This window comes from Durio zibethinus, chromosome 3, assembly GCF_047325235.1.
Source record: "Durio zibethinus cultivar Kanyao isolate XHJ-2024 chromosome 3, ASM4732523v1, whole genome shotgun sequence".
Classification (NCBI taxonomy): domain Eukaryota; kingdom Viridiplantae; phylum Streptophyta; class Magnoliopsida; order Malvales; family Malvaceae; genus Durio; species Durio zibethinus.
The window spans coordinates 7297093-7307221 of NC_143164.1; the positions used below are offsets into that span (position 1 = coordinate 7297093).

The window sequence follows — 10129 nt, forward strand, 5'->3', positions numbered from 1 at the left end:
ATTATTTTTTATTTATAATAATAATTTTTTATATTACCAATTTAATTATTTATGTTATAATAATATGTTTTTACACTGATTCTTATTTTTTATTACGTTTAGAATTATTACAACTTTTTTCTTAAATTGTTATAACATTTCTAATACACTTTATGTCAAAAGATACAAATTTTACGATTATTCTCATATTTTTTTGTAAACATTTATTTTTATTGAATTATTTTTATATATAATAATATTTTATGTTGTCAACATAATTATTTACGTTAAAATAATTTTTTTTACGTTTATTATTATATTTTATTACTTTTAGAATTATTACAATTATTCTTTAGGGTGTTACGATAGTTCTAACATATTTTACACAAAATGATACTAATTTTATGACTATTCTCACATTTTTATGTTATGATACTTTTAATATATTTTACGTTAAATTATATTAATTTTATGATTATTATCATATTTTTATATTAACAATTATTTTTAGATTTAGAATTATTTTTTATTTATAATAATAATTTTTTATATTATTAATTTAATTATTTATGTTACAATAAAATCTGTTAAGCTTGTTATTACATTTCATTATATTTAGAATTATCATAACTTTTCTTAAGTATTACAACACTTCAAACATATTATATCTCAAATTATATTAATTTTATGATTATTTTTATCTTTTTACTTTAACACTTATTTTTTGATTTAAAATTATTTTTATTTATAATATTAATTTTTTTATGTTACTAATTTATTACATTTCAATAATATTTTTTTTATATTTGTACGTTTAAAATTATTACAATTTTTTTGTTAAGGTGTAACAATGCTTCTAATCATTTTACTTAAAATAATACCGATGTTACGATTATTCTCAATAGTTTATGTTAACTCTTATTTTTTGTTTAAAATTATTTTTTATTTATAATAATAATTTTTTTACATTATTAACTTAATTATTGATGTTATAATAATATTTTTTTATACTTGTTATTATTTTTCATTACGTTTAGGTTTATCATAACTTTTTCTTAAAGGTGTTACGATACTTCTAATCATTTAACATTAAATGATATCAATTTTACGATTACTCTCACTTTTTTTATATTAACACTTATTTTTTGATTTAAAAATATTATTTATTTGTAATAATAATTGTTTTATGTTGCTAAAAATATTATTTATATTATAATAATATTTTTTATACTTGTTCCTATTTTTTATTACGTTTAGAATTATCATAAAATTTTGTTAAAATTTTATGACACTTTTAATCTAATATATGTCAAATGACACCAAATATATAACTATTTTTATCGTTTTACGTTACAACATTATAATATATTTAACACCAAATAATTTTAAAATTTCAATTATTTTTATCATTTTATGTTAACACATATTTTTCGTTTAGAATTATTTTTTATTTATAATAATAATAATTTTTGCATGTTGTCAACTTATATTTATATTACAATAAAATCTTGTACGTTTATTCTTATATTTTATTATGTTTAAAATTATTAAAAGTTTTTTTAAGGTATTACGATACTCCTAATATATTTTACATCAAATGATACTATTTTACGATTATTCTTATATTTTTATATTAACACTTATTTTTTATTGAATTATTTTTTATTTATACACTAATTTTTTTATGTTACAAATTTATTATGTTTCAATAATATCTTTTTATGTTTATAATTACTTTTTATTACATTTAAAATTATTATAACTTTTTTTAACGTGTAACGATACTTATAATTATTTTACGTTAATAATATTAATTTTATGATTATTTTTACCATTTTACATTAACTTTTAACTTTTTATTTAAAATTATTTTTTATTGATAATAATAATAATTCTTTTATATTATTAGTTTAATTATTTATATTCTAATAATATCTTTTTAAGCTTGATGTTATCTTTAATTATGTTTAGAAATATTATAATTTTTTTTTTAAAAGCATTATGACACATCTAATTGTTTTACATCAAATGACATTAATTTTATGATTACTTTCACTGATTTTTTTTAATATTAATACTTATTTTTTGTTTAGAATTATTAATTATTTGAAATAATAATTTATATTAATTCTTTATATCTTAGTGTTACTTCAATGACCTGTCAAAAAATTTAAGCAGTTCCCCCACTCCTTCTAATTAGAGCATTGGATAAAAGATCGAACGACCACAGGGACAACGAATCAAAAAATAGCTAGAGAAAGAGAGAGATGGCGACAAGCAGTGCAGCGGCAAGCTCGCCAGAGGCACAAAAGATAGTGTGGAACGAGACCCAAAGGAGGTTCGAGATGGAGGACAGGAAAGCCTACATAGAGTACGTGTTAAGACAAGATGGCAAAGTGATGGATATCATCCACACTTTTGTCCCATCTTCGAAGCGAGGCATGGGCTTGGCTTCTCATCTCTGTATTGCTGCCTTCAATCATGCCAAGTCCCACTCTTTGTCCATTATCCCCTCTTGCTCTTATGTCTCCGTTAGTCCTCTCTCTCTTTCTCTCTCATTTCTAACATTGTTTTATTTTGGTTTTGGTTGATTTTTGAATTGGTTTCTGGGTTTCTGTACCTTTGTTCTGTTTATCAAAATCTGATGAATTATTGTTTAAGGCTTGCGAAAGATTTTAGCCTGGAGCTTTTGTACGATTTAGGAACCCATAAATTTTGCTGAACCTTTTTTTTTTTTTAATACGAGGCAGGCTATAGCCTAGGCTAAGGCCTAAGACAAGGGGAATAGGCTGCAAGTAGTAAGATTCAAACATTAAACCTGTTGGATATTAAGAATTAATTGAGCTAAATTCGGGTTTTCATAGCCTAAATTTTGTTAGTAGTGCTGCTACTGTATTTATCCAGAACTAGGCTTGGTGAATGGTAACCCCCTCGACTATTAAAGGAATAGTGGTTTTAGAAGGAAAATTTTCCATCTTTAATATGAGGAATCTGGTTTCCTTTTCTTGTTTTATACCGAGTGATACAAAACATTCACCCTTCCCAGTACTCTTTTATTTTACACCTCCACATTTATATTATCCAGTTTTGACTATAGGCTTTAAACATCATTATCTAGCTACCTCTTGCTTGTTAACCTTAACCTATTCTTTTTCCACGTCCCTATCGATGATCAGCTTTTGTCATAGCATTTATATACCTACGTTTGTCTTCGGATCGAATGAGATAGTTATTTGAAGTTGGAATTTGGGCGAGCAGGTTTTGTATAACAAGAACTTCTCTCCCTTCTTGCTGGATCATGAGTTCATGACCCTCTTCATACTTAAAACAATATGATGTATGAAATGGTCCTTTCTTTCTTAGATCAAGTGACTAAATTGTTTATATGAATGAATTGTGATGATTGTATCCGTGATTTGACTACAGAATCAAGATAGGTTTACTTCGACAAATGGTATGGTTCATGACGGTAAGTTTAGAAAACATCAGCTGTAGTTCTGGAGTTAAACTAGGAGTGAAATCCCAGATAGTGCTACGTCAGAAAGGCAGATCCTAAAGTCTTATATTTTCTTTCTCCTTCTAGACCATACCCTACATATGATATATGCATTTAGAATTATGAGCTCCTCAGTGTCTGAAAAAAATATTGTTCAAGCTTCTGTCAATGTTTTTTGTGCTTATTTAGCTAGCTGATGCAGTTCCTTAATTCCATCGGCAATAATTGGTTTTGGAGATTTGAAAATTGAAACTAGTCTTCTTGAAGAGTTCCTATTGACAGATAGTAATTATAGGTATCATTTTTTGTAAGTTGTTAAATGAGATCATCTTCCTGCTGTAAAGAGCATCTGTTTGTATGTAGGGATATGAATATTCCTTTCATCATAAGGAAATGTGAGAAAAGAAAGAGTGTGAAATTCGCATTGTCTGATTCCTGGGGTAATTATGCCTTTGGATAACCCTGACATCTTCATGCTGATTCTTTACTAAATTGCACTGCATTAGTTTGCGACCATTATACTGGGGAAAAATTCATTTGAATTGTTTGAATTCTCATACTTCTGGTGCTTAGCTTGCCTTTAGAAGTTTTTACTACAGAATTTAGTTCATATGTTTGTTTCTCGTTTTTAGGACACTTTTCTTCCAAGAAACCCGTCTTGGAAGAATCTATTGCACTCAGAGGACCTCAAATCTAATATCTAAATAGCTTCAGCTGTTAGTTATCGTGGTGGTGGATATCGATGGCATCTCATCTACTATCGGTGCAGATACTCTACTTTAAGCCTAATAATAATTTGTTGTACTTCTTTGCAGATGATATTGTAAGACAATTTTTATCTTTGAAATAGCTTTTGCGTATGATATATACCAGACAATTTGGGTAACTCTAGTAATCTTCCCAGCCCCCTTCTTCCAAACATTTTGCTGGTTTTCAGTATTAAACAGGTTTTCAACATTGTATATCTGAAATTTTCTTATAGCTAATAACTTCTGTTCCGATTACAATCATAACTTTTGTGTATAGATTAAGGTTTCAAATAGCAGTTGTATAACGGAATAGTGGCCGCAAAATTGTAATAGTGCTACCGTCTGTCACCGCCTGCCACCGCTATTAGGAAAAATGTGGCTGAAAAATTGAATCACTCTAAAAACGGTGTGTAATGGCCACTAAATAATAGTGTAACGAAAAATAGCAGCAATAATGGATCGTTATTATCGCTATTTCCGTTTTCTTAATTACTGGTTCAAATTAAATGAAAAAAAACTTCAATCAACAATAATTCTAATTCAATCTACAAGTTACTCAAATTTAAATCAGTTTTAAGTCTTAAATTAACAATCAAAATTAAAGAAGATAAGAAAAAGTTAAATTATCTCTTTTTTTTTGCAAAATTTTTAAAATATTATTGATTTTTGTGATAATATGAGAGAGATGACATTAAGATACTCAGTAGGCAATGATATTAATGATGGTACGCGAGAGAGTGAGACATATGCAGGGAGAAAAAAGAGAGAGAAGAGGAAAATACGAAAAAGAGATGGACGAAGATTTCTGGCTTGTCTTTCTGGTTATCAAAGTTTGGGAGAAATTTTGGGGAGAGGGGTGTCTGAGGGGGAAGCGTGGGGTGGGTGGGTGGGTTTTTATTTATTTAATTTTATTAAAACATAAGTTTAAAAATTTGTAATTTTTGAAATTATATATATATAGATTTTAGATGAAAATTTTTAATAAATTTTTTTGTATAAGTTAAAAAAAATAATTAAAATTAAATATTATAATTTGATTTTATTATTTATTAATTTATGATTTTATATTTGAAATTTAACAATTTTTTTGTTATTTGGTATTTATATTGTTGTCAATTTTTTTGTTATTAGATTAATTTTTGTTAATTTATAACTATAATTGAGGGAATTTAAAATTATTTTATTTTTAAGTTTATAATTTTATTAAATATGGATACTTGGTATTTAATGTATTATATTTAGTTAATATTTTGATTTGTCTATAATTAATTTTGAATATGAATTTGGCTCAAGAAAAAATTTTATTGCTAAATTAAATATAAATGTTTTATTATAATTTAAATAAAATTATGAATTTAAAAAATAAAAAACATAGATGTCATAAATTGTTTTAAAAAAATTAAATAAAAATTTTTATAATTATAATTATAATTATTATATTTTATAACAAATTGTACAAAATTAAAAAAAATTCACAATCGTGATGATTGCAATAATCACAATAATCTCCGTTATGTCCGAAAACACGATAAACGTGACACGATTGAAAACATAATCGCGATCGTTATTTAAATCTCTGGTATAGATCATAAATCACGGCCATCACAGCACTTCGGAACAACCTAATAATAATTTGTTGAACTTCTTTGCAGATGATATTGTAAGACAATTTTTATCTTTGTAATAGCTTTTGCATATGATATAGATACCAGACAAGTCGGGTAACTCTAGTAATCTCCCCAGCCCCCTTCTTCCAAACATTTTGCTGGTTTCTTGCATTAAACAGGTTTTCAACATTGTATATCTGAATTTATCTTCTAGCTAATAACTTCTGTTCCGATTACAATCATAACTTTTGTGTATGGACCATAAATCACGCCAATCACAGCACTCCGGAACAACGTCTCCGACTATTTGCAAACACTACGAATCACATTACGATAAATTATGGCATAACATGAATAAATACCAGAAACGATCAAAAAGGGGCATGCTGATCCCTGCATTATCAATCTATGATCCATGGCATGAATTCAAAACAAATTATAATCCCATGATCATAGATACATAGATGTATTTATTATGAAATTACGGATTGCAATCAAAGGCAACCGCTTAGTATGATCCCTGGCATGAAATCAAACGGATTATAATTGATGTATTTGTTTTGCAGATTCTGAGTAACGTTTTTGAAATAGTCTGTTGGTCCACGAAGTGCACCTTAGCTAGGAAAATCCACCTTCAAGAAGGAAGGAATATTGTCAATCATTATACAAATAAACACCGCCATGACTCTTAATGTTCTTGGAGGGATAGAAGAAATTATTCCGTTCAGAATGAACCATATATATTTTAAAGATTACCGTGATCATTAGAGTCAAATACATTTAGCAATAGAACAACACATTGTGAAAAACCAGAGTTTGAAGTTTTGAACAGGACATCAACAATTGTCTCCTTTGGGGAACTCCATGACCCAGCTGTTATAAGCACAACAGATGACCTCACAGCCAGAGAAACCGGTCCTTAAAGCCAAGGCTTCATATTCTTTTCGGGTTCTCTCTTTGCCCCCAGGGTTTTGAGCTAACATAAATAGATCTTGCTCGTAGACAATGTTGGTAGGAACACTGCTATCAGGAACCTCAGGGAGGATTGATTCCACAATGATTACTTTGCCACCATTAGGGAGAGCTTCCCAACAGTTCTTGAGAAGCTTCAAGCAATGCTCATCACTCCAATCATGGAGTATCCACTGCAAGTTTCATCAACAAACCAGCTTGGCAACACCCAACAACAAATCTTTTGAAGAAGAACTGATGATAGGCATTCAGTTGGACTTGTAGATTTCCTCAAGTTATATTCATGGGGAGTTCAGAAAATAGAACAAATACATGGAAACAAATCTGCCCTGGAATGTAATTAAGCCCATTTCTCTAGACTTAGCTAGCCAGTTAGCTTCGCTATTTCAACTTTCTAAATTTATCAATCATGATTGGAATTACAACTAAAATAGCTAAGTAAATTAAATAAAATGCTCCATTTACTACGCTATGTGAAATAAAGGCTTACCTTCATGAAAATGGCATCGCCTTTTGGAACACTTTCAAACATATCTCCTCCAACATGCTCTACACCTACAAAAATAAGCTTTGCAGAAAGCAATAAGACATGAATTCGTTTACTTATAACTGTCAACGAAAGAAATATTAAGAAATAAATTAAACTAGTGTAAATTGCATCTATTGGACAACAATGGCTAGTTTTGTTTCAAAAGGTATTATTTCAGTTGTAAATGGTTGTCAATGGCACCTATCAAGTTCCAAAAGATGTGAACTCAATGAATAGACAAACTGATTAGACAAATCAACACAATTGACAAGTTATAACTCTTGATTAAGTTCTCGATAAATGAGAAGTAAGAATCATTCCAACAGTTAATGAAAAAAATCTATTCACTCTAGAAATTTTCCTCACTTTATATGAAATAGACTAAGTCTCTTATACATATTCACAACAGAAAATAAAGTACAAGAAAGATGATTTTGCTGCACATTAGGAAGTGTTTAGTGGTTTGATTTCATTAATGCAAAGTGAAGTAAAACAAGGGCTTCATTGTATCCTATGACTATTTGATTCACCCCATAGCACACCATAAATGGTGTGGGCAAAATAAGTCTAGAGGAAAGTGACATTTGCAGCTCACCTTGAAGCCATATTCTCTCATGTCATGACTTCACATTTTACACCCATCAATACAACAGATTATATATGATTAGATGAATTGGAAAGAAAATGGCATTGTTCTATAGTTTTACTGTAGTTCCAATTGCTTAGTGTTGGGCATGTGCAGAGAAAACAGAACTATTGAAAATTATGTGCGAGCTACGGCAATGCTTTAAATTAGTCAGTCAAGAGATATGTAGGGGCATCAGATTCAGATCAGATTGGATTACCAAATATCCAATCATTTTATAGAGATTTCTCGGAAATCAATTCATCAGAGTAAAAGGAAGCGATATAGGACCTGGATAAGTTGGTGCATCAGCCAAAACATGAGGCAGATCAAAATTGATGGCCTTGATATGAGGATACTTAGAAGTAACAATACTTAGAGCAACTCCAATTCCACCAGCCACATCAACCAACACTTCCACCCCATCAAACCCTTTGTAAACATCAAGAACCTTCTTCATGATCAAAGTAGTGTGATTTGACATTGCCTGGTTAAACACCCTGTTGAACCTTTGATCAGTTCCTGGATACTCAAATGCTGTCATTCCATATACCCTTTCAAAAGGAACCCCGCCTTCTAGTATAACATCATTTAAATGGTACCTGAAATCAAACAAAATAAACTTCGATATATACAAATAACTAAAATTTTGTTTAGAGAAAAATAGGTAAGTTTTAATGGCAAAAGTACCAGCTTTGCATGAAGACTTTATCCTGATGCAACAAAAGCAGGGGAGCAACCGACCCTCCATCTTGATTCTTAACGAGGAACTTACAAAGGGGGCCTGCACTGTACAGTCTTTCAACTTCTCCACTTTCATTTGTTCTTACAGAGCATTTAAGAATGGAATAGCTAGCCAACAGGCGTAGCATTCGATCTAGTAGCACTGGTGCATCAGGATTCTTGGTGGGAAGGCCACTCGCGATCTTGCGAGGTGATAGAAACGTGCCGTCACCAGCGGCTGAGATTGTGTCAATGATGTTTAACTCCAGGGCTGATTTTAACACCATGGGTAAAATCACGGCGTTGCTTAGCCGGATGGCGAGCTTACCAATTTCTTGGTCTTGATCTTCTTGGGACATGTTTCTCTTTGCCTGTTTTCTGAGTTGAATTTGCCAGAAAGTACTCTTCTCGTCCGATCTACCCAGTAATCCAGATTGGCTCTAAACTTAAACATTTATTTAATTTTATTAATGTACGGTCCTAATGACTGGCTCTTTTAATAAATTTTTTTAAATTATAAAAATTATATATTTTTGTTTTTTTTTTTTTTGTCCATGGGGTTTGATTGTATCAATTTTTTTTTGTTTTTTTCTTTCCTGTGTAATTTTTTTAATTTAAAAAATAAGTTTAATAAATATTTTTAAAACTATAAAAATATATTTTTAAATATTTTTATAAACGAGATCCACTTAATTTTTTTTGTTTTACATTTTTAACTTTTTCTTTGTAAAATATTTTTTAAGTTATAAAATTATATTATTTTAAACATCTTGTTTTTATTTTCTTTTTTACCTTTTTTTTAATTTTTTTCAATATCTAATAAAAATTTTCTTTAATTTTTTAGAATAATAAAATATTTTTTAAATATTTTTAAAATATGGAATTCACTTAAAGCAAACTTTTTTTTTTCTTTTTCTACATTTTAAAAATTTTTCTTTTTTAAAAAATATTTAACAAATATCTTTTTTAAATTATAAAAATATATATTTTAAAAAATTTATTTTTTATTTGTGGGACCACATATAACAAAATTTATTTGATCTTTTAAACCATTTTAATTTTTTTATTTTTAAAAAATATTTAATTATATTTTTTAAATTATAAAAATATATTTTTAAAAATTTTGTTTTTTATGTATGGGCTCACTTATATCAATTTTTTTGCTTTTCCTATTTTACCCTTATAAAAATTATTTAATCAAAATATTTTTAGATTTTATTTTTTAATCCACTTAATAATGGTGGTATGTCAAGTGTTTTTCCTTTTTAATTTTTAGATATGTAATAAATAATTTTTTATATTTTAGTTTTTAGTCCCACGTAATATTAAGAGTATGCCGTTTGATAAGTTGTTGACTTATCAACAGATGTGTTGATGCTACTTCCAGATTTGATTTTTTTTATATAACTCAACTGTTTTTTTTTTTTTTTGGGTTTTCAGTTTTCTTTG

General features: G+C 28.2%; 2 protein-coding genes across 2 annotated transcripts; one reads left to right on the top strand and one right to left on the bottom strand.

Moving 5' to 3' along the window:
• Positions 1-2159: 2159 nt before the first annotated feature.
• On the top strand, positions 2160-4361 carry LOC111301737 (acetyltransferase At1g77540-like). Its single transcript, XM_022897653.2, has 2 exons — positions 2160-2510; positions 4108-4361. The coding sequence occupies exons 1-2, from the start codon at positions 2247-2249 to the stop codon at positions 4177-4179; spliced, it is 336 nt and encodes a 111-aa protein (XP_022753388.1). The 5' UTR covers positions 2160-2246; the 3' UTR covers positions 4180-4361.
• A 2176-nt stretch (positions 4362-6537) lies between these two features.
• Positions 6538-9162, bottom strand: LOC111298242 (caffeic acid 3-O-methyltransferase-like). Its single transcript, XM_022893048.2, has 4 exons — positions 8648-9162; positions 8249-8559; positions 7294-7358; positions 6538-6976 (listed from the first exon to the last, which is right to left on the bottom strand). Exons 1-4 carry the CDS (start codon positions 9037-9039, stop codon positions 6668-6670), a joined length of 1077 nt encoding a protein of 358 aa, XP_022748783.2. The 5' UTR covers positions 9040-9162; the 3' UTR covers positions 6538-6667.
• Between the last annotated feature and the right edge of the window lie 967 nt (positions 9163-10129).

What these genes read in the sequence shown, in the direction of transcription:
- LOC111298242 (XM_022893048.2), bottom strand. Translation starts at nt 9,039, where the DNA reads ATGTCCCAAGAAGATCAAGACCAAGAAATTGGTAAGCTCGCCATCCGG. An exon ending in AAAGTCTTCATGCAAAGCTG is followed by an intron (nt 8,560 to 8,647) that starts GTACTTTTGCCA and finishes GTTTGATTTCAG; the next exon opens with GTACCATTTAAATGATGTTA. An exon ending in TGATGCACCAACTTATCCAG is followed by an intron (nt 7,359 to 8,248) that starts GTCCTATATCGC and finishes TTATTTTTGTAG; the next exon opens with GTGTAGAGCATGTTGGAGGA.
- LOC111301737 (XM_022897653.2), top strand. Translation starts at nt 2,247, where the DNA reads ATGGCGACAAGCAGTGCAGCGGCAAGCTCGCCAGAGGCACAAAAGATA. An exon ending in CCTCTTGCTCTTATGTCTCC is followed by an intron (nt 2,511 to 4,107) that starts GTTAGTCCTCTC and finishes TCTCGTTTTTAG; the next exon opens with GACACTTTTCTTCCAAGAAA.